Source organism: Urocitellus parryii, chromosome 8, assembly GCF_045843805.1.
Source record: "Urocitellus parryii isolate mUroPar1 chromosome 8, mUroPar1.hap1, whole genome shotgun sequence".
In the NCBI taxonomy this organism is placed as follows: domain Eukaryota; kingdom Metazoa; phylum Chordata; class Mammalia; order Rodentia; family Sciuridae; genus Urocitellus; species Urocitellus parryii.
In genome coordinates this window covers 140,402,887-140,428,041 of record NC_135538.1, presented here as the reverse complement: position 1 = coordinate 140,428,041, position 25,155 = coordinate 140,402,887, and the positions used below count along the sequence as shown (strand labels likewise).

At 39.4% G+C, this 25,155-nt stretch overlaps 1 protein-coding gene across 1 annotated transcript in view; it reads left to right on the top strand.

The window, feature by feature from the left end:
• Positions 1 to 25,155, top strand: part of LOC113179858 (uncharacterized) — a 306,468-nt gene that overhangs the window by 52,559 nt on the left and 228,754 nt on the right. The window contains exon 6 of the mRNA XM_077801549.1: positions 21,765 to 21,841. Coding sequence (XP_077657675.1) covers positions 21,765 to 21,841 — 77 coding nt within the window. The remainder of the gene's footprint in view (positions 1 to 21,764; positions 21,842 to 25,155) is intronic.

Here is a 25,155-nt window from a genome sequence, read left to right as displayed (position 1 = left end):
TGTTACCAGCCATGAGGTGAATGGCTCTGCTCCCCATGTGCTCCTACCACGCCATGCTGCCTCGCCATGGGGCCAAAGCAACGCAACCCATTGGTCATGAACTGACACTTCCCAAAATGTGAGCTAAAATAAACCTTTTTACTTTATAAGTTGATTTATGTCAGATATTTGTCACAGTGTTGGGAAACCAACACAGTTTTGTTGTGAACCAAGCAGAATTCATTTCTGATATTTTTGTTATTTTTTTTCTTTAATGACATTCTAGAGATTATAGTGTGCATTTTTAACTTCTCACAGTCTGCCTTAAACATACAGTATTGTTTCATATATAATTTAAGAACATTATAATAGTATATTTCCGATGATAAACCTCCCCAAATTCATGTTCCTCTTGTGAAATATTTTTTTTAAATGGTAAAACTTTCAACGAATTGTTACTGCATAACTTTTATTTTAATTAACCAATGGAATCACAAGGGAATTGAAAGACACATCTATCTTTATGAACAGCATAAATGATAAGCATTTTAAAGTCACTTTGTGCTTGCCATGGATTATGCTTGTGTCCTTGGTTTTCTTTCAGCAGAACTGAATTTCCACGTGGTATCATTTCTTTTCAGACTACAGAATTCCATTTAGTATTTCCTACAGTATGGGGCAGGGTGTAGATTAATTCTTTCAGGTTTTGTTTGGTTGAAAAATGTCTGCAGTGTGTCTCCATTTTGGGGGACATTTTCTCTGATACTAATGAGTTCAATACTAATGAGTAGGCAATACCCTGCTTCCAGAAGAAGAAAGAGGGAATTCACATTCTGTCCTCGGGGCTGTTCCAGAAAGCACGGAAGTAACACGTAGAGTGTGTGGTGAAGCTACAGAAAGAACAAAAAGTGACTAAATTTGTGGATTGGTGAGATGATAACCGATTAAAAGCAAGCAGAGAGGGCAGCCCTGAGACCAGAGCTGGAGAAACTTAGAGCCATGATAACTAGGTCCAGGAAAATGTTCCGACCATGGCTGTTCGTGATGAGGGACTAGTATGTTTCAAAGGCGACACAAAGTAAAAAAAAAAAAAAAAAAAAAAAAAAAAAAACAGTTAAAGCTGTATGTGAGTAAGGTTCTGCAGGTCAGGAGGCTGTGGAAGAATTTTAGTACCATGCAACACAGAGACTAATCCACAAAGTTACAACTATCTTATATTTGATAAAGGGGCTAAAAGCATGCAATGGAGGAAGGATAGCATCTTCAACAAATGGTGTTGGGAAAACTGGAAATCCATATGCAACAAAATGAAACTGAATCCCTTTCTCTCGCCATGCACAAAAGTTAACTCAAAATGGATCAAGGAGCTTGATATCAAATCAGAGACTCTTTGCCTGATAGAAGAAAAAGTTGGCTATGATCTACATATTGTGGGCTCGGGCTCCAAATTCCTTAATAGGACACCCATAGCACAAGAGTTAATAACAAGAATCAACAAATGGGACTTACTTAAACTAAAAAGTTTTTTCTCAGCAAGAGAAACAATAAGAGAGGTAAATAGGGAGCCTACATCCTGGGAACAAATTTTTACTCCTCACACTTCAGATAGAGCCCTAATATCCAGAGTATACAAAGAACTCAAAAAATTAGACAATAAGATAGCAAATAACCCAATCAACAAATGGGCCAAGGACCTGAACAGACACTTCTCAGAGGAGGATATACAATCAATCAACAAGTACATGAAAAAATGCTCACCATCTCTAGCAGTCAGAGAAATGCAAATCAAAACCACCCTAAGATACCATCTCACTCCAGTAAGATTGGCAGCCACTATGAAGTCAAACAACAACAAGTGCTGGCGAGGATGTGGAGAAAAGGGTACTCTTGTACATTGCTGGTGGGACTGCAAGTTGGTGCAGCCAATTTGGAAAGCAGTTTGGAGATTCCTGGGAAAGCTGGGAATGGAACCACCATTTGACCCTGCTATTGCCCTTCTAGGACTATTCCCTGAAGACCTTAAAAGAGCATGTTACAGGGATGCTGCGACATCGATGTTCATAGCAGCACAATTCACAATAGCTAGACTGTGGAACCAACCCAGATGCCCTTCAATAGATGAATGGATAAAAAAAATGTGGCATCTATACACAATGGAGTACTATGCAGCAATAAAAAATGACAAAATCATGGAATTTGCAGGGAAATGGATGGCACTAGAGCAGATTATGCTTAGTGAAGCTAGCCAATCCCTAAAAAACAAATACCAAATGTCTTCTTTGATATAATGAGAGCAACTATGAACAGAGCAGGGAGGAAGAGCAGGAAGAAAAGATTAACATTAAACAGAGACATGAGATGGGAGGGAAAGGGAGAGAAAAGGGAAATTGCATGGAAATGAAGGGAGACCCTCATTGCTATACAATATTACATATAAGAGGTTGTGAGGGGAATGGGAAAATTAACAAGGAGAGAAATGAATTACAATAGATGGGGTAGAGAGAGAAGATGGGAGGGGAGGGGAGGGGGGATAGTAGGGGATAGGAAAGATAGCAGAATACAACAGCTACTAATTGGGCATTATGTAAAAATGTGGATGTGTAACCGACGTGATTCTGCAGTCTGCATTTGGGGTAAAATTGGGAGTTCATAACCCACTTCAATCTAATGTATGAAATATGATATGTCATGAGCTTTGTAATGTTGTGAACAACCAATAAAAAAAAAATAAAAAAATAAAAAAAAAGAATTTTAGTACCATGCAAAGTGTCATATAGAAAGGGGTTATTCAGAGAAGCAGGTTTTCAGTGCTAAAATTGAACTGTTTCATAAGGATGCTGGTAAAGGAATTTTGTAAGACACAGCATTTCAGCTGGGACCAGCTGTGTTTCCCCTGGGGTCCATAGTTCTGTATTCACTGATTCTATAGAACACAACTACCACAGATAACAGGCATCGAGGGAAGGTCTTTTTTTGACCTAGGTGCTTTTGACCTTTTTTCTGATTCTTTGGTTTTTGTCAGTGAAACACTAATTCTCCTTAGGATTAGTTTTACTAGTTTTATTATTTGCTGCATGAGATTTGCTGAATTTCTTTTTTGGGGGTTGGGTGTGGGGGGGACCAGGGATTGAACCCAGGGGCTCTTAACCACTGAGCCACATCCCCAGCCCTTTTTATTTTGAGACAGAGTCTAAGTTATGTAGGACCTCAATATGTTGCTGAGGCTAGCTTTGAACTCACAACCTTCCTGCCTCAGCCTCCTGAGCCACTGGGGTTAGAGGCATGCACTACCGTGATTGGTGAGATTTGCTGAATTTCTTAGGTTGGTGGTTTTTGTCCTTTGTTAATCATGCAGAATTCTTAGTCCATTACCTCTTCCAATATTTCTTCTGTCTCCATTCTTTCGCTCTTATCCTTCTGGGACTCCCTCTATGTTATAAATTGTTTGGTTTTGGTATGTCTCACAGATCTTGGATGCTGACTTTATTTCTTTTATTACAATTTTTCTCTTTGTATTTCAGACTGTCTTTACATAACTTGTTTTTAGTTTCACTGATTTTTTTTTTACCCTCAGCTCCAATTAATCTGCTATAATTCTGCAGAAAGAATTATTCATCATTCATTTTTTTTTCAATTTTCAGACTGTTCACTTAGCTTTTTTCTTTTGGTAATTGCCATTATTTATTCATGATGGTTCTTCATTTTTTCAAACATGTCCTCCATTTTGCATAGTTATGTTAAAAATCCTCATCTCATAATTTTAGTCTCTCTTCTGTCTTTGGGTCTGATTCTACTGACTGCTTCTGTTCTTGTAATTGGTCCCATTTTCTAGCCTGTTTTCATCTTGTAACATTTCATTGAATTCAGGAGTTCTATGGAAATGTCCAGTAGAAACTAACAATAAAAGCATTTATGCTGAGAAGGGCCATGTCCCTTCCTGGTCATGATCAGTGTCAGAGCCGACTCAGTCTATAAGCACTCAATCAGCTACTTCTGGGTTTATTGTGGCACTAGGTAGATTCGGCCCACCACAATCCTCCCATCTTCTGATGTGAAGATGAGAATATTTCTTGAGTGGAACTTGTGATCTGAGTGCTCAGAAGGTTTATCTCAGTTTTCTTGCCTTCCTCCTTCATGGTCTCTCTGAACTTGCAGTGGAGGGAGGTGGTCTCCTCCTGCTTTCCTACCCACCCTCATCTGGCTCACTAGGGCTTGGTGAAGACCTAGGGAGAATAAGTGGTGCTGGTGCGTAGGGGCAGGTTCTCCCCTCGTCCTTCTCTTCTTTGTCTCCTCCTTCTGTCTGAGTCATGTTGGGCTTATAAATCTTCATACCAGCCCACGATGGGCCTCAGTAATCCAGGTGACTATTTAGTTACATACTCCTTGGTATTTTTATCTACTTGGGAATGGAAGCAGTTGGGGATCTCTTTTTTTCCTAGGAAGAATCAGAAGTTCCTGAATTTTATTGGATCATGTTTCTTGGCGCCCTCAGCTCCTAAATAATCCTTAGAAAAGACAGAACCCCGTGACTGTGTAGGTTATCCAGCTTTGTTTTGTTTTAGGGTGGGAGAATCATTCTTTTGAGACTTATGCGTTAAGTAGAAGCAGGAGTCTCTCTTGCCTGTGTCTTTAAGTTTTCTTTTTTCCCTCCCTTTTCTCCTTACTGTGCTTTTATTTCAAATCAGCCTCAATTTAGAAACAAAGAAACAGAAACAATGACAACCCTTCTTTGGCCACGCATTCTTCTCTCACTAAGGCCAGAGATCTTTATCCCTAATTCCCAAACTAGAAAGAGCAGTACCCCCTGTGTCTTCACTTCTTTCCCTCTTAGTTTTTCTCAAACCCACTGCTACGTAGTTTCCAGGACGACCACCACTGCTCCTGTGTTTCAGGATTGCCAAAGGAGTCACTTTTCAATCCTAATGCTATTCAGTCTATTGCATTCAAACATCAGATAAGTTTTATTTCCCAGAAACTTCTCATTGGTAACACGGTTTCTCTGACACTTCTTTTTCCACCTATTTTTAAAATGTCATTTTTTTTTCCTGTCTTATCCAGATTCAGATTCATCTCCTGCTCTCCACTTACCCTGAGGCCCATCACATTCATATCCCACAGCTTCAGCTTTTAACTGCAGGCTCCAACGTCCCTCCCCAGCCCAGACCCCTGCCCTCCAGGTCTGTAAACTAACCCGACTTACATCACCACCAGGGTATGACCCAGTTGCTTTACACTGTCGCCTCCCCGCAACCTTCCTCTTCTTGAATTCTTTTTTCCATTGAACACCATACCATCCTCTCTGTGGATATCCAAATGAGAGACCTGGAAGTTACCGTACATTTCTATTTTCTCCTTCATCAAATCACTGACTCAGTCCTGTTCTTTCTTTGGCTGTGCCTTACTCCATCTTGTTCCTCCTTTCCAGTCCCATTGGCCCATCCCTAAAGTCACTGCCCTGTCCCCCCTTGCTGTGGCCACCCGCTTCTTGACAGGTAAATGGAATCACTGATCCTTGCTGCCGCCACCGCAGTCTTTCTAAAGTGACCATTGTGCTCAGGCTGCTCCCCTGTTTGAACCCTGTAGTTGTGCCAGGGGCGGTGGCACAGGCCTGTAATCCCTGTGGCTCAGCAGGCTAAGGCAGGAGGATTGCAAGTTCAAGGCCAGCCTCAGCAATTTAGCAAGGCCCTAAGCAACTTGGGAGACCCTGACTGTAAGTAAAAAAAAAAAAAAAAAAAAAAAAAAAAACCATAAAAAGGGATAGGGATGTGGGTTAGTGGTTCAGTGCCCCTGAGTTCAAGGCACTGAGATGCAGTCTGCGCCTTTTGTTCTCTGCTCTTGGTCACATTTTCCACGGGACCCCACCTTTCTGCCCTTTGCCCTTCCTACTCCAGCGGTTCCCACGGCTTCCACAGTTCCAGGAATGAGCCTCCTTGACACTGGTGTGGCTCCCCCCTTTCCTTTGATTCCTTCCTGTAAAACTCAGTTGGTCCCTTCCTGGGGTTCTCGTTGCCCTTTGCTGAAACCTCTTCTCTGGCAGTTAATTATCCGATTGCTTGTAAGTTAAATGTCTAGAGTTGAGATTGTTATGCTCGAATTCTGGACCCCCCAAAGACCACCAGAGACCAAGATCGATGTAAGCAGCAAAGAGGTGTTTATTGCGAGCTAGCTGGGTCCTCCCTGCGCACAGCAACTGGTGACGCTGAGAGGCCCCGAGGCCAGGGTTTGCAGCAGTTTTATACACTCTTTGGGGAAGGCAGGGATCCCATATACATCATAGCATCTCTTAGCAAACCATCACACACCGCGGGAAAATCATAAAACAGCTCTAAAACATGATTAGCACATTCACTGGCGGGAACAAGTTGGGTAGGGGTGATTGGCTAGTACAAGAGGGGGATTCCTTTGAACTGATTGGTTTAGGCCACGAGGGGAGTTCGTGCTGAACTCCATGGTTTCCCAACATGTTATCAACCACCATAATCTACTGGGGGGTCATCTGGCATCCCAGGTATTTCCCTGTCTCATGCTGATTGGTGGCTGCTAGGGGGTTGCTATGGGTCCCCACCTAGCCGGACTGAGTCAGGGACACCTGGGGCAGCAGATCTCTCCTGTTATTTGTAGATAAACAACTCAGCAGGGTGGGTATGTGCCTAGGAGTGCTCTGTGGGTCTTTCCAAGGACAAGGGTCAAACCCCCTTCCTTGGACAGGCTTTGCTCTGAGGTAGAGGCTGGTTTTTCAAGATACTCTGGAGAGGGGAACCCTGTTTTTTGCTTAGTTGCTTGTACCTGTGAACGTCTCTGGAATTTAATAATAATTTGATGAAGTCGAAAGAGAAGGGGGTGAGTTCCAATCAGGAGGTCACGGCATGCTAAATCAGAAACTGGGTTGTGACTTATCAAAGCCTGAGGAGTTGGCTTGTTTATTATACCGAGGCTACTTTTCCTCAAATAGGAGGAAATCGTTATGATTGAAAAAACCTAGAGGGAGGCCATGTTGGGGGCAGAAGATGGTAGCAGCACCTACTGTTTTTCTAGATGTTTATTTCCGTCGTGGAAGAGGTAATAATGTGTTGGCAAAAAGGGTTGGGCCTTTTTTCTTTTTGAGACTGTTTCTATGGCGGGTGTTGAGCACAAACAGGAGGAAATCGCAATCTATCCTTAGTGTAGTTCAGGCAGCAGGAGGAAGCTTCTAGAATTTTAAGAGACTGTCAGAAGGGTAGAGATAGTGCAGGTCACATCAACACCCAGAGGCAGTGTAGGTCAGAGAGAGTCCCAGGCATGCTGGGAGGAGAAAGGAAAGTCAAGGACGACTCAGAATTGATGGAGAAAGGTGCTTTTTACATATTAGGTTTTTATTTCTGTCTTGATGTGCTCAGGAAACTTACAGTGATTGGCCTTGTGATTTTAGTAACGATTTTTTTTTTTTTTAATGAAACACACGGACAGGTGAGCAGTGACATCATCTCCACCGTGGTCTATTTTCTTGGATGCGCTGTTGACCTAGTTTTATGGACTCTCAGCATTCCACCTGGTGAGGTGAAGAGGAGGGGCGTGGAGGGCTGGGTTCCTGGAGGCCTGTTTGGAGGCTGCCCTGTATTTATAGGTGTCAGGAGGATGTGATTTAGCTGGGAAAATAGAAAAGCATCTGGGAACCAGCCATTGTATTTTCTTTAGGTAAAACAATTGAAGGCATTTCACTTTTTGTTTTCAAAGATATAAGCCAGACAGATGGGCTCACTGTCTTGTAACAAAAACATTAAAAAAAAAAATTCATCAAGTTATGAAATAATGAGCTTGACTGGAAATCTTGCTACAGGATGTTCCGGTTGTGTGATCTTCAGCCAACCCTCTGACCTCTCTGAAGCTCAGCATTTGTATCTGCACCGCATGAGGGCATGGGGCTCGCCTTTCTTACGTCATCATGTGAAACACTAATTCGATAAACTGTCCCAAAGTGTTTTGCAGTGCCGTATGAAAGTAAGCTGTTTATTATCTTACTATTTTTTCATGAGCACCCTCTAGTTTCTGAACTTGCCCAACTGTCCCTTGGGCAGAGTTTTAGGATGTTTATTTATATGACATCCTATCACAAGCAGGTGAGGACAGACCCTGGGGACTAGAGGGCAGAATGTGGATTCCAACTGCACCCCTTCTTAGATTGTGACCTTGGAGCAGCTTACTTCTCTGCCTCAGTTTTTACTTCAGATCTCCAAAATGGGAATGATAACCTCCATAGGTTGGTGGCAGATTCAGATGAAAACAGAAAGCCATAGAAATAATCCAAGTAAATGCTTCATAGAGTTTTCACATCATTTTAAGCATGTGATAAGAGTCAGCTCTGGGAAGTAAAATACCCCAACCACTCTGCATGAGTGGGACCTTGACAAGGAGCTTTGGGAACAACTTTTGCTTCAGTGAATATGAATTTTGTAGAGAAAGGCAATTTCTGCTTTCTCTTTATTAAAGTCTTATAAATCCATAAATAGTCTCCATGAAGGTCTGTTTTCTCAATACCTTATTGTTGTATAGCCTATCTTCAGTTTCTCAAACTGAAGCCCTTTCCTAACTCTGCTGTCCTCTGCCAGAACAGATAGCTTACTGGTGTGTAAGATGCCCAGTGAGCACTGTGGCCAGTAGAAAAGGCTTCATTAATTCATTTTTTCACTCATTCTTAACTCAGTACTTATTTTACCAGGTGCAAATAAGGGAAAAAATGGTGGAGTCTTTTTTTTAAAAGAAATTTATATAAAAATATTAAAAACAGGACCAATATTTATCATGGTATCACAGATGATAATAATGATGCATAATTAAATTAGACATTGATATTTATTATTTACTAAGTGGCCTGACCTGTTATCTATAGATGCTTAATGGATTTATTGCTCACATTATAAGATAAATCAATATTACCCTTCACACTTTGCAGTTGAGGAGACAAACTCAGTGGTGTTAAGGAGGTTGACTAAGGTTTCATGCAACTGGTCAGAAGACAGAATTTGAAACTAATTTACCTAACTGTGGTGCCCACAGTTAGAAGAAGCAATAGAATTACTGTCAGCTGGTTGCTGGAGAAAAAAGTGGGAAAACACATCCATACCAAGAAGGAACAAATTCATACTACCTATAGCTCAACAGTAGGACATGTGATAAATTCAAAGCTCTGTCAAATGGAATTTTGAGCAGCTCAATAAGTGAAGACTAAGGAAGTGGAAAATCTGAATAATTGTTTTAAATGTAGACATGCTTAGTCTCTCAAAAGGATGATTAATTAAGTTGAATTCATTTTTCCTTGGAAAAAAGTACCAATGTGGACATTCCACATTTTCCATGACTCTGTGGTTCTAGATCAAATGGGATTATCACATCAGGAATTCACGTCAAAGGTAAGCATTGCTGTACATTTTGCTTGCTAATTTTAATACATCAGTTGAGATTATTCAGATGTACATACATGCCTGCATATATAAAGCTTAAGGAGATGTGAGAGTTGGTAGGCAGAAGGCCATACCATGTATTAATTAGTAGCCATTCATAATTATGCCCTGTAAGTTGAAATAAATGACCTAAACCATTTCCCATCCTTGCACAGTTCGTTGGGCCAAAGGGGCCTCCATCTCTAGTGAACTTACCTTGATGTGCAAGCAGGTTGTAATACAGCAGACTTCATGTACTCTTGTAGCTAAGCAACTGAACTCAGCCAATCACAATAGCCAACCCTCAGCCAATCCCAAATGGCAGCTGCCAAATTATGCTCAAATAAGGCAAATGCAAAAAATGCACCAATCAGGTAATCTCTTTATGTCCTTTACTGTCACACTGGTTATAAAAGTAGCTTACTGTATTGAACCATCTTTGGTCTGGAAGGCTACCTGGTTCTAGAATGTTTTTCTTGCTCGAGTAAACTCAGTTAAATTGAACAGGTCTGTTTTTCTTTTAACAGCCCATTGGAAGAAAACTGCATTTAGTGACTTGGAGAAACATATAATTTAAGAGGTGAAAAATAAAGGTAGTTTGTCAATTATTTTTGAAATTCAGAATATGTAGTAAATTTTGAAAGTTTTTTTTTAATTGTAATGAATGGTGAAAGCTTAGAATGTTTAGACATGTAGAACCTAGTATAGAGTGAAAAAGGAAGTAGAAATAGAATAAGACCAGAGAACTGAGGCATACTGCTACATATAATGGGGATTTATTTTCTTATAAGTGGATATACCCTTTAATAATTGTCCCCTTTGCTGTGATATCAAAAGAAATCACATTATATCCATGGAGTTGGATCACATCTTCTTAGGGCCAGTTTTCATATTTGTCTTAAGTTCAAATTCCAAGTTGCTCCGAATCAATTTATTTGTCAAATACCAGACACATATGGACATAGTAATGAATAAATGAACGAATCAATGATTTTAGGTGTTTAAAATCTATATGTGATTTTTTTTCTACTCATATTTCATCTGAGTAACTTCCATCTTGACACCACAGGTCAAGTGTTCTCTCCTAGAATTCTTCACTGAGACCCAGTGTGAGATGATCCGTCTTTCTGGGTCTGGAACCTGTGGCCCAGTCTTGGGGTTGGGGGGCAGTGTTTAGTTTCAGCTTCTTGCGAACAAGGCTCTGTGGAGATGGGACGGGCCTGCCCACAGTTATTTGCATTGATTGCAGGAACAATTCCAGGAACGGTAATAACTACCTTGTAATTTTTTTGTAAGGATTAAAATCTGTCATTGGAGATTTCCTTGAGGGGCAAGCGTCTATTCGTTGCTTTCTTTTTCTTTCTTTCTTCTCTCTGAAAATGCCACTTTTCTTGTTTCTTTTAGCATGTGTGGTGATCGTAACTTCCCATAAAAGTTTTGAATTTTGAATGTGGGCGACCATCATGTTCGGCATTATTAATATATCATTGTTGAAGGACTGGGGGATGAAGGATGGGAATTAGGAATGTAGAGGTAGGAATTTTAAGAATGAGAAAGCATGGGTGGGGTGTGGAAGACAAGGAGGTTATGAAGTCTGGGTTGAAACACATCCCTCTGTCCTTTGGAATCCCCTTGAAATAACCTTCAGACAATTTCTTTTTATTAAAGATCTTAACTTAAAACAGAGATGTATAAATATCAGATCTATTCAGTTTGTCCTTCCCCCAGATGATTACAGAAAACATAACTTAGCATAAATATTCTTTCCAAAGGCAAAAATCCGCGCCACTGTGAACCAATGTAAATACCAACTATGCAAATATTAACAGAATATCTCTTATTGAAAGAGTTCTTTATCTACCAGGTGACAAGTAGCAAGCCTAAGTTACTTTGAGAATATCAGCTGAACTTTCTGCTTCTCATCTCTGTTCCAATCCCATCCAGAATTGTGTGTAAGGTCTATTCCATTGTTTTATTTCCTTGGTCAAAAACTTTCAATACTTCTCACTGGCCAGGTAATTTAATTTTGTTTGTGGTGATGGGGCATTGGACTCTAAGCAAGCATTCTACAACAGAGCTCTATCCTGAGTCTCTAAGCTGTCTTTTTTTAAAAATATTTTTCAAGAAATTGTCATGATATAGTAGAATGATGTTGGGTTGAAAAGTCAAACAGTCATGAATTCAAATGGTTTATAAATCTTATGGCATATGTGGCCTTAGGCAATTCAATTAAGTTTTGGGGGTATCAGTTTTCTCATCAATTACATGGGGATGCAATTCATATCATATAATGTTGTCACACCTATTACATATAATTAAGGTCTATCCAGTAAATGGTATTAAAAACAATAAAAACATTAGTTATTAAATCATATAATAAAAGTCCAATATTCTTGTTAGGAAGGAAATTATTGTTTTATCTATTAACTTCTTTTCCTTCAGTCTATGATCCTATACTACATAGTACCATTTTCAAATGTATCTTATTGCACTGCCTTATGGACAAAAGCATTTTTATATTCACTATGTAATAGAAATTTTCTATGTGGCATAGAAATATGTGTTAACTTAATGTCAAAGAAACATTTGTTGAACTCCTGAAATGTCAGTCATTTTATATGAAATCAAGGCATTGACTGATCAAAGATAGATATAGATAGATATGGATAGATAAGATATAGAATCACTATTGCTTAAAGTGATTCTTAATTATTTGGTTTAGATGCCAAAAGGCTCCTTTCAGATTTTACAGGTTTCTATGAAATAATTTGTAAATTATACTAAATTGTGATTTTGGAGAATCTGTATCCATTTCTCTGTTCATCTTGCTTCATATTTATAATTATATCTTTTTACCCAAAAGTTCTCCTCCACACTTGAGGCCTCCCAACAATTCTCATTCTATGATGAAATTCTCAATAATTTTGACATCCAAGTTGGGCTGTCAACCTGCTCATCCCTAGCAAGTCTCAAGCTCCTTCTTTGAAGAATTCTAATGAAATAGGATATAAAGTTTTAAGGAGCCTTGAAACCTCAATTCAAAGGGGGGTATAAACATAGCACCAGAATTAAAATTTATATTGTTTGAAATCCTCCTAGAGGAGAAAAATTAGTAAATATTAAGAAAGCTCTCCCAGACAACTTTCCAAATTTTTAATGACTGGCTTCATTTCCAAAAAAAATTATTTTTTTTCTTAGTGGAAAAATGTCTCTAAAGGGTTTTTAGTATCTAAAGTGTTTTTTCATATTGCTGCTACCTCCTGATTCCAGTACCCCCAGGGTAATAAGTAAAAGCTGAAATTTACATAACCAATTTTGGGATTTGTGAATGTAAAGAAAAAAACTTATAGAAGGTAGTGAATAATTAATACTTTAGAATTTTCAAGTGTTTTAAAAAAATCATGTCTCACAGGAAATATATAAGATTATAGACATATTCTGAAATGAAACTGAAGCATTAAAAGTTTTTGTAATTTAGGTAAAGAAAATTTTTTTTTTGTACCAGAGGTTGAACCCAGGGGTGCTTTACCTCTGAACCACATCCCCAACCCTTTTTATATTGTACTTTGAGACAATGTCTCACTAAGTTGCTTACGGTCTCACTAAGTTGCTTACGGTCTCAATAAATTGCTGAGGCTGGCCTTGAACTCAAGATCCTTCTGCCTCAGCCTCCTGAGTTGCTGGAATTATAGGTGTGCACCATTGTGCCTTGCTTAAGTAAAAAAAAAAAATTATTAGCTATGATGTCATCCCATTGTACTGTTCTGTAAAGCTTCACAGATCTACTAAAGTGCTATAGGTATGAGCTTTCAAATTATCATGGCGACCACAGTGACAATTATTTTACATCTACTCAATTTTCCATCCTTTTTTTTCAACAAGATAGCAGCTATAAAAAAGTACAGTTGGAAAGCATGTGTAAGAGACACCTCTTTCTTCTTGAAATTCATATTTTAAAAAATATTCTAAATTACTCTTAGGTTCTTCAGATACATTTTTTTTTCTCTCTCTCTCTCAGATGAACTCAACAGAGAAAATGTAGTAGGGTTACCTGAGACTAATAAGCAGAAAGGAATCATGCTCTTAGTAAGGACGTTGAACTTCAGGGTGAAAGTCATGAAGTAATGTCTGGGGCTCCTTAACCAACATTTCTGCTACAACAATCTCAAACTCATTTTTAAAAAATATTTTAAAAGGTTAAGTCAGAAATAAAACATTTAAACTTCCTCTCATGGCTCCTGATCCCCTGACTAATGTTAGCAGTGGCCAGTGACAAAGGTCTCTGCAGCTACTTAATAAGAAATTTCTGGAAATCTCAATGGATAGGCCTCAGAGGAGAGGGCTCCTAATGGTTATGGTAACTTTTCTGAGAAGCATGCAGAGTCAGTTAAAAAATGTCTACTTTGTTATGCATTAAAATTAACAACACGGCCAAAATAACATCAATGTAGTTAATCAAATTCATAGTTATTGTATCTAATACCCAGCCTATACTCAGATTTCACCAATTGCTCTCAAAGTGACCTGGGCTATATGCTTGTCCAAGAAGGTCCCAATCAGAGCTGCACCTGCTCTTCTGTCCCATAGCTTGGCCTGACACACTGTCTGGGTCAGCTGTGTCATAGATTTTTTTTTTTTTTTTTTTTTTTTAGAGAGAGACAGAAAGAGAGGAGAGAGAGAATTTTTTTAATATTTATTTTTTTAGTTTTCGGCGGACACAACATCTTTTGTTTGTATGTGGTGCTGAGGATCGAACCCAGGCTGCAGGCATGCCAGGCGAGCGCACTACCACTTGAGCCACATCCTGAGCCCTGTCATAGATTTTCTGTAGACAAATTTGTCCCCTTACTTGCTCCTGGAAGCAGTTACTCATTTTTGAATATTTTATTTTGTTTTCTTTTTAACAGACTGTCTACTCAAGAGACAGTTCATGTGTAAAAACAGTTTGAAGTGCATTAGGTCATTGATAGCCACTTTTTTTTTCTGGTTGATAGACATAGAGCATGACTTTACATTTAACATCAGACATGTTATTTTTTCCTCTTAGCTCTAAGGTATATTTCAATAAGGCAGTTAATTAATTAATTAATTAATTAATATTTTTGACATCTATGCGATCACATTTATTGCAACAATGTTTACTAAATTCAACAAATGGAAGTAAACTAACGTGTCCATCACCTGATGAATGGATAAGGAAAACTGGGTGTGCATACAAAATATAATACTATTCAACCACAAAAAAGCATCAAATTCTGTCATTTATAACATCAGTTGGACTGGAAGTCACTGTGTTAATTGCAATCGACAAGGCAGAGAAAGATAAGCATCCTATGTTCTCATTCAGTGTGGAATCCACAAAAATGGATCCCATAGAAGCAGAGAATGGTGGTTATAAGAGACTGGGGAGAGAAGGGGTGAGGAAGAGATGTTGGTCAATAAGTGCTAAGTTAAAATTAGGAGCAAGACTCTGAGGTGGTATTGCATAGTAAGTTAATTTTAACTAGCTAAAATGTTGGTATGATTTTTTAAAAAGTAGATAAAGAGATTTTGAATGTTTTCCCACTAAAAAGTGATAAATGTTTGAAGTGACAGATATGTTTAACCTGGTTACAAAATGTACATATGTACCTAAATATCACATGACACTATATATATATATATATATATATATATATATATATATATATACAATTTTTTTAAATTTATGAAACATCTAAAATTTAATTTTAAAAGCGTACAATACACAAATGACTAATTTTTATGAAGTATCTCTATCCACTTTCATACTTGTTTCTGTAACACTCAGTGTTATATAATGTTTCCAATTTACATAAAGTGCACTTCTGTATGAAAAATACTAAGTGAGTTTATCTTCTCTATGCTCATGGAGTACTTGCAGAATTAGAATTCACACGGTTGTCAAGTACTAACTACTGAGCAAGAGCACATAAACTACACCAGGCATTCAGCCTATTCTGCTCTTATCTGTACAGTCTCATTAGAAGTTCCACACCTGCAGAAGAAGTCCGGCTGGCTGGGCAAAATAACCGGGGGGTGACAAACAACTTGTGTACCTTGATACAGCAGGAGTAGGAGCCGTGTATTGTAGGACAACAGAGGTATTTATACATTCCACATAGCTTATCTAATTAACATACAGCAGTCAACCAATAAGGAATCTCCACACTTAATGGCTCGCTGGCGTTACTTCACAAACCACTCCCTCTGTCAAAATACCAGGCGCCATCCTGACTTGTTTACAGACTCTAACACACACCCATTAATGGAAGCCCTAGAACTTGCCTTTAAAACACCCAATAAGTGTTTTCTGAACATTTTGTTTTAATATAAGAACAGTTATTTTTAAAAGTTGCTGAAAGATTAAATGATTTCAGGGATTTGTCAGTAATGAAAGCTTTCATGAATTTCATGAATTTGTGAAGTGGTGTACGCATTGCACCTCCTTACTCTGTACTGGCCCAGATTTAAAAAAAAATTAATTTTTTATATATTTTGAATCATATTACATAATTTCTTTATATTTGTCTTTTTTTCCGCATATTCCTCTCAATTAAGGAAACGGATGTGGGTGGAATATGGTTTGAATGTGATCCCCCAAAACTTCACAGGATGGCCCCTTGGTCCCCCCTATGGGGGACATGGTGGGAGGTGGTGGGACCTTGAAGGGGTGGAGCCCAGTGGGAGGCAAGGCCTTGGGGTGTCCCCCTTACATATGGATGAGTGCTGTGTAGCAGGAGTTGTAACTCTCCTGGCGCTGAATTTGTACTGCAAGGGTAAGTTGTCCAAAAGCAAGTCCACCTCACCAGCTTGGCCTTCTCTGCTCATGGCTATTTCCCATTTTACTTCTATTTTCTCTCTCTTCTGGGCTCTGTTGTGATGTAGCAAGCAGAACCCGCAGCAGAGGCCCATGAAATGGATTGCCAGACCCTGACTTCAAGCCTCCAAAACTGTGAGCTAAATAAACCTGTTTTCTTTATAAAGTACCCAGTGTCAGACATTTGGTTGTAATAACACAAAATAAACTGAGAAAAAGTAAAATCAAAATAAACTTAGGGAAAAAAATTCTTTTAGGAGCCTGGGATATGACTTTTATTTGTTTTGATGAGAAGGTATAGAATGTAAAGACAAAGATTTTTTTGTTGTTGTTTCATGACCAAAACTTAAACATGACCTTTTCTTCTTTATCTGTGGCTTACAGACTTTTTTTGGTTCATTTCCTTTTGGAAATTTTTATGCTTTCTTTTTTTAAAGAAAGACAGTTCTAGAATAATATTGCCTTCCCTAAAATATTTCCTCTTATTACTCTTGGAAAACATGAGCTAAGGAAGAGAAATAAAAGGAAATAATTTGAAAAATCAGTATTTAAAGTTTTAAGTTATAGCTAGTTAGGGATCTTTTGAATTTTGTCTGAATATTATATGAATAAGTAGAATATTATTATTTTTTGGTACCTGGAATTGAATCCAGGGGCACTTAACCACATCCCCAGTCCTTTTTTAATAGTTTATCTAGAGACAGGGTCTCACTGAGTTGCTCAGTACCTTGCTAAGTTGCTGAGGTTGGCTTTGCATTCATGATCCTCCTGCTTCAACTTCCCAAGGCCTTGGGATTACAGGCACGTGACGTGCCAATGTGTCTGACTTAATATCTTAATTTTTGATTTTTCAGTAATTTTGCTAAAAGTTTTTTTTTTTTTGACAAATCATTTCTTGTATATTCCCAGTTATAGCAAGTCATCATTTAATCCAGACTAATAAAATGTGATGGAAATTCTGGCGTGCAAAATATTCAAAAATAAATTTTTATATAAAAGAAGAATTATTATTAGTTTACTAACTAATTATCAGTTTAATAAACAACAGATGCTTCTTAAATACCTGACAGGATGTGAAGATAGCTGGCTTTAGACTTTAGGCTTACATTTTCTTAGTAAACCATGGTTGTCCTGTTTGGTAAGTTTTATAAGGTGGATGGTACAAAGAGAAATTTCATAGGATTTAATAAGGTTTTCCTGTCTAGCCTTTTCTATTTATTTCTGAAGGATCATAGACTTCTATTGATCTCAGCCTTGTTTTCACAAGGAGATGGGTCATAGGCATGTAACAGAAAATATAGGGGGCAACGTGAGTGGGAGAATAAAGAAATTCACACAGTGAGCCTAACCTCTAGAAGGTGATTTCTGATGAGGATGTGAAGCACCAGTCATGCCCTATAAGAGCTGGACCAGCAGCTCTGGTCTCCACCAGGTGTTACCTCCTCGGGTAAAATGATTGCAGTCTCAAGAGAGACCTTGAACAAAGAAAACTCAGATTTGCTCCTGGATTTCTGATCCTCAGAAATTCTTACTGATTATGGTAAAATGTGAGGTGAGAGAAATAAACTCAAGGAAGGAAGACTGTGAAGCCAAATGAGTCATGGCTTGATGGTTCTGAAAATTCTCAGCCTCCCGGATGGTAAACAACAGAAGAAACGAAGAAATGGCTTCTGAACAAAGATCCGATGCCAGGAAAATGTGATTCAAGGATGAAGCCAGGGGTGTCAGAGTCAAATCTTTTGTTAAGACGTCAGAAATATCAAAGGCAGTGGCTCAAAACACTATTCACCTAGACAAAAGGCACGCTGAACAGATTAAGGGTGTGCCTCCTGTCAATCAAACAGTGAATTTCTATGAAGCTCAAGGGCATAGCCCCTCATCCTGTCACTGGAAGCCGTGGTAGAGCAGGTCTTATTTGGAAGAGATTTGTGGTTTTGACTTTCATGTAATAAAGTGAACTCCAATAAGATTCACAGAAGACTCACAAGGATTTAAAAGTAATTATATAAACAGAAAAATCAACTGATTTGACTGAAAGTGTAATAGGGGTTCACTTGATGCTTTGACTACATGTTTTTTTTTTTTCTCCTAAACCTTCTCCTTAAACTTCTCCTCCCTGATCTTCCTTTCCCTAAACTTCTCCCTAATCTCATTTTCTTTGAGCCACCTCTTTTAAAATGCCCCTGTTCCCCAGAATGAGCAGAATCACATTGGATTGGCGTTGAGGTCGGAGACCGAGCTTTGGTTACAAAAGGAATAGAGCAAAATGAAGGGAAGTCTTTGGGTCCCTAAATTCTAATGGCAGGAAGCAGGCTGGGGATTGTACTTAAGTTGCCGAATCCTTGGTCCTGTCCCCGACGTCAATCCAATAACAAGAACACGGTTTTAAGAAAAAGGAAAAAGGTTTATTGCTTTGCTAGCAAAGGAGAAACACAGGGGACTCCTGTCCTAGAGGCCATGATTCTGCCCCCATCAGCAGGAACAGGGGGCTTTTAAAGAGGTGATTCAAAAACTGCATTCTACTCCTTCTCTGTTGGAGTTGTCATTCACTTGTTAATTTGGGAGATAGTCAATTCTGGATTACCTCATTCCTATGATGGGTGTATACTTGAGGACAGATAAATCTTGGATGGGGAAGAAAGGTAATATTCTTTCCCCTGAGATTAGGGAGGGGAAGGGATTAGGGAGGAGCAGAAACCTATCCATTTTAAAAATTGGTCCCAGTGGCAGAGCAGCAAGGGCTAAATTCAAAACATAAAGTGGGCCACGGTTACACTTAGCTGCAAAGGTGAGCTCCTGTTATGAAAAAAGGTGATGGGTTCAGAGAATGGAACCAGGGGTTCAGGGGGCAGGGCTGAGAGCCCTGGGAGTTAGTCCCAGATTTGGAGACTTCAAGAACATCCAACATAGATAGCTCTTTGGACCTATGATCCTAGCCTCTGATTATTCACAACTTTATCTAGTTCTCTCTGTGAGATACCAGGGTTGATCTGTGAGACCAAAAGCAGAAGTGATGGTGTGCATGTCTGCATTTTGAAATTAAGTATTAAAGAGTTCAGCTCTTGAGTTCCCTCTTCTCTCTCTCTCTCTCTCTCTCTCTCCTTTACCTTCACTGAATATGTTAATATTTGCCTACTTAATAGTGATTCACTTTATGCTTTGAATGTGGCCCTTAATGCTCTGCCACAGAAACTTAATTTAAAAATGGACATGTTTTTTTTTTCTCTTCCTCTCTCCCAGCACCTCCCTAATCTCAGGGGAAACAGGATTCCCTTTCTTCCCCATCCTACGCAGAGTTATCTGTCCTTGGGCACACACCCACCATAAGAGGAAGTCATCCAGACTTTGGGGATGGCACCAGAAGATCTCAGAAGTGACTGAAGGACTGTCTCCCAAATTAACAAGTGAATGACAGCTCCAACCCAGAGCATGTGAAGTGTAGCCTTTGAATCCCTCTTCAAAAGCCCCCCTGCTCCTCTTGATGGGCAGAATACAGCCTCTGGGACAGGAGTCCCCTGTGTTTCTCCTTTGCTAGCAAAGCAATAAACCTTCTTTTTTCTTTTGAGAAAAACTGTGTCCTCATTAGTGGATTGGCATAGGGGACGAGGACCAAGCTTTTGGCAACACCTGTTATGCTCGAATTCAGGCCCCCCAAAGACCATCAGAGACCGAGACCCATGTAAGCAGCAAAAAGGTGTTTATTGTGAGCTAGCTCCGTCTTCCTCGCGCACACAGCAACTGGTGACGCTGAGAGGCCCTGAGCCCAGGGTTTGCAGCAGTTTTTTTATACACTCTTATTTTTTTTTTTTAATTTTAATTTTTTTTATTGGTTGTTCAAAACATTACATAGCTCTTGACATACTTCATACTTTAGATTCAAGTGGGTTATGAACTCCCATTTTTACCCCGTATACAGAGTGCAGAACCACATCGGTTACACATCCACATTTTTACATAATGCCATATTAGTTTTGGGGAAGGCAGGGACTTCACATACATCATAGCATCTCTTAGCAAATCATTACACACCGCGGGTGTAAAGGTACGGCGAAACGTCAGAGGGAGAGACCACCCAAGAGACTGACTCCATGCAATTGGCAAAAGGGGATTTATTAGGGATCCATTCCAGCGCACTGGGACTCTGTGCTCACTCAAGAAGGGAGAGCAGCCCAGAGCAAAGGTCAAGCAGAGCTTAAGTACACTTTTTGGGGAGGGCGGGAGGCTTTGCATACATCAGAACAAATCATCATGAGGCGCGGGGAAATTGAACAACAACTCTGAGATGTGATTGGCACATTCATTGGCTGGCGAGGGTGATTGGTCATTCGTAAGCGGGTTACACATTCAAACTGATTGGTTTGGGCCCTGTGACGAACTGCACAGGGCCCTAGGCTAAATGGCCAGTAGGGCGTTGTTTTAACTATCTCAGGAATTTCAGGTTCTGGGTGTAACAGAGGAACTTAATAATACCTAATCTTTTACATTCAAGCTTTCCAGCTTAGAAACTTTACCCTTTCAGGGAAAATCATATAAAACAACTCTAAAACATGATTAGCACATTCACTGGCGGGAACAAGTTAGGTAGGGGTGATTGGTTATTACAAGAGGGGGATTCATTTGAACTGATTGGTTTAAACCAAGAGGGGTGTTCATGATGAATTACATGGCTTCCCAACACCATAAACAACTGGGAGGGTCATCTGGCATCCCAGGTATTTCCCTGTCTCATGCTGATTGGTGGCTGCTAGGGGGCTGCTATGGGTCCCCACCTAGCCTGACCGAGTCAGGGACACCTGGCTCAGCAGATCTCTCCTGTTATTTGTAGATAAACAACTTAGCAGGGTGGGTATGTGCCTAAGAGTGCTCTGTGGGTCTTTCCAAGGACAAAGGTCATGTCCCTTCCTTGGACAGGCTTTACTGTAAGGTAGAGGCTGGTTTTTCAGCAGGAATACTATTGTTAGTATTAGAAACAGATTATAAACAGGGTTTCTGTACATTACAGTTTACACAGGATAGCCCTAGATTTTGCTTACCATCCTCACATAATTAAATTTTCCCTTTTACTCCTTAAATGTCCTGAAATGGATGATAAATTATATGGTTAAAATTATTGTTTGCAACCCTAACATGCTACACATCCAGCCATACGTCCATTTACATGTCTGAAACCATACTGTTATGTGGCATGTGAGCATGTGTGTGTGCAAGGCATGTATGGGAGGTGAGTGGTGGGGACAGAGAGAAATCAAAAGGGACACAAGAAGCTGTGCTGGTGTCCACTTAGCATTTTTCCTCCTTGTTATGTTGTTTTGATCTCCCTCTACTTCCCTGGAGAAAGTCACTAAGCAAGTGAGGAAGATGGTACCATAGGAAGGTGGCTACTAAAGGTCGAATTCCAGGGTTCTTTGTCTCTGGGAACTACAGCCTTTGAGGGGCAGCATATCCTGGTCTTAGAAAAGTGAACTTAGGTGTAGATGTTTCAACTAAACATCAATTTTATATCTTTTCTGTTTTTGTTTTTCTTCATGCAGGAATGGAAATTTGATGGGGAAGGACTCAACCAGCACATTCCTGTGTCATGTTTAAAGACTGATAAAACATTTCGGAAGTATGTTTCTTCATATTTGATTTAATGTGTTTTATTTTGTCTGTGTGTGTGTGTGTGTGTGTGTGTGTGTTGGCGGCTGTGGATTAAAGGTGCACTAGGCGTCCCAGTGTGAATCACCCTAAGGTTTTTGGGAACAGTGACCCCGTTTCATCCTGTGATGTATCTGTGCCCCTTTGTCCATGTGATGGTTCTGGATTCAAGCCATGGTGGTGTAGCTTCTAAGGTCCTTGCTTAGCATCTGTTCCGTCATCTTAAGTGACAGCCACCATTTTAAGTAAAAAGTTTCACTTTCCCTCTCAAGGGCCTGTCTGAGAATGGCTCCCCACTCCCTCATACCAACCCAACCAGCATTAGGACCTGCCCAGCTCTGATTTCTGAAACTCCCCCCTAAAAGTCCCAGAACTCAAGCCTGTGTTGCCTCTCTCTCCTATAGAGAGATGGCCTTTACTCATCAGCTCTGACAAATAAACTCTCCTGCGTTCTCTGCCTGGTCTCCGTCTTTCATTTCTTGCTTACCCGTCTCTCGTTCCTCACTTTCCCTTCATAGCTGATCCATGTTTTCTGTATCTCTTGGAAAGGACCTAAGGCCTTGGACCAGGGTAGGAACTTGTAGGTTTGGGATCCTGCAGGCACTTCTCCCTCAAGTGGTGGTGGCAGGTGTGGTTCCCAGCAGTTCTCAGGTTGGATGGTCTCACCTTGAATCTCAGGCTTTACCTCTACCTTGTGACCTTGCTCAAGAGGGTCAACACTCCTCAGAGTCAGCTCCGTAAAGCAGGAGCAATAATACCTGGATTATTGTGAGGGTTGAGTGAGATAGAAATACTGTGTATTTGAGCGTAGCCTTGAGCAAGCCACATGCTCAACAGATGTGACTCAATACTGCACATCAGTGGCTTTTGGGAGGGATCAATTTTGCCCCCAGGGGACATTTGGCAATGTCTAATGGCATGTTTGATTGTCAGGAGTAGGAGTGGGTGGGGGAGCTAGTGGTATCTAGTGGGCAGAGGCCAGGGATCCTGCTACACATCCTGTGATGCCCAGGGCAGCCCCCCCACGACAAAGAAGTATCTGGTTCAAAATGTCAATAGTGCTGAGGTTGAAAACCCCCGCTGCACATCTTTGCTGCTTATTCTTTGCCATTTTCTTTAACTTTTATTCCTACTAGCAGTGCAAATAAGAAATCAACCAGAGTAAGTGAGACCTGTCTCACTACTTAATGTCTGAGAGTCTGGGCCATGAAGACAGGATCGTACATCATTTCAATACATGATGTAAAGATCGGTGACGGGTACAACAGTATACCTCCCATGCCCAACATTGGTAATGATAGGATGTTACTAAGAAAAAATGGCCAGGGAGGTCTACAAGCTTTTCTATGTGATAGAGCTAATTACAGGCTGACTTAAAATATTGGAAATAGGAACTAACCTGAATATCCAACAATAAGGGATCATTTAAATGAATTATGGTAGACCCTTGGAATTAAACACTAGGCAATACCTAAAAATTATGTTGTAGAAGAAAAGAATGCCTATAATATATAAAGTAGAAAATACAGGTTACAAAACAATATTTACAGCATCTGTCTCACTTTGTATTAAAAAATATGACTAGCTAACTGGGCATGAAGAACAGAAGAAATCAATATTTTTATCGGTGGTTATATCTGGACTGTAGACTAATGGCAAATTTTATAATGTACAAACAACTATGCATAGACAGACAGCCCTCTGAATTCAGTTTCCACAGTCATGGATTCAACCAACCTCAGATAGAAAATGGTTGGAAACTATCTGTACTGAACATGTACAGACTTTAAATCTTGTCATTACTCTCTAAACAATACAGTATAACAACCATTCCCATAAAATTTATATTATGTTAGGTATTATCCACCATCTAGAGATGATTTGAAGTATATGAGGGGATGTGAGAAAGTCATATGCAAATACGGCACCATTTTATATAAGAAACTTGAGGATCCATAGATTTTGATTACCCAACAGGGGTCCAGGAACCAATCCCCAGTGGATGCTGACAGACAACCTTATTTACATGATCATAAAATTAATAAGTGCTCGGTAAGAGGGAAAACAAGGAGAATAATCTGCCTTAGGACCTACTGAGAATGTGACTGGAAGCCTGTTCCTGGTTCCTGACTTAGAATATGATTGCTTTAAGGGAACTCACATTACTAGCTTGTCTCTAGATACCTGGTATCGTGTTAAAGGTGTATCTTGACCTTTTAAGGTTCATCATGTTCCTTTTTAACGAAGGTGATTTTATTTTTATGTTTTTTTTTTATTTTATATTTGTTCTTTTTTAGTTATAAACGACATTATAATGTATTTTGACATATTGTACATACATGGAGTGTAACTTTCCATTTTGGGGATTGTACATGATGTGCAGTTACACTGGTTGTGTATTCACATATAAAACATAGGAAAGTTATGTCCAACTCATTCTACTGGGAAGTTAATTTCAGAAAACCTTCAATACAAAAAAGTAGGATTGTAACGAGGAACTGTGTTTTCTTTTTTTTTTTTTTTTTAATTTTCCTTTCAGGTTATGCTTGGGAATGTAGTATCCAATTATTGACGTTAAGTTTTTAGTCTATTTCTGAATGGCTTCTAATACTTGCCAGGGGAACAAAGAAAGAAACTGAGGAAATCATCTCACTGTGGTGAAAATAAAAGGTTGGATGTTTACTAATGGAATCTGTTTACCTTCATAACTGTATAATAGGGCCATTAAAGACAAGAGATACAGTAGTTTAAAAGTAATAAAATTTACAACAAAGTGTATTTAATTTGAAATTGAATTGCCAGCAAATGGGTGTCCTAATGAACCCTTGTGTCAATGTAGCTCTAATCAAATTAAGGGAAATCATTTGTATCATAGGGAACTAAATCAGCAGTGAGACCCCAAAAGGCTATTCCTCCGGTGAGGGTACAGTCATTGTCACAGATGGTCCTGGTGATGGAACTGAGCTTGAGTTAGGAGACATGAGATACAAGAGCCTTAATTCAAATGAGTTTGGGGAAGTAGGCAAATGCTGTCAGGATTTAAGGAGCTACATAAATAAATTTAAAAAAAAAATACAGCCAACCTTAAAGAAGAACCTGCAGTAAAGTGGGTAAATGTTAATAGGGTGAAAAGATGGGGGGAGGGGTGACGTTGTTGAGGGTGGAAATGGCTCCTGATCTCTGGTCATTGTGTTAGAAAAGTTTATGTCATATCAGCGAGTCATCTATTTAAATGATTTTTTTTTTCCTCTCCAAGTTCTCTAATAACTTAAGATGAGAGGAAGG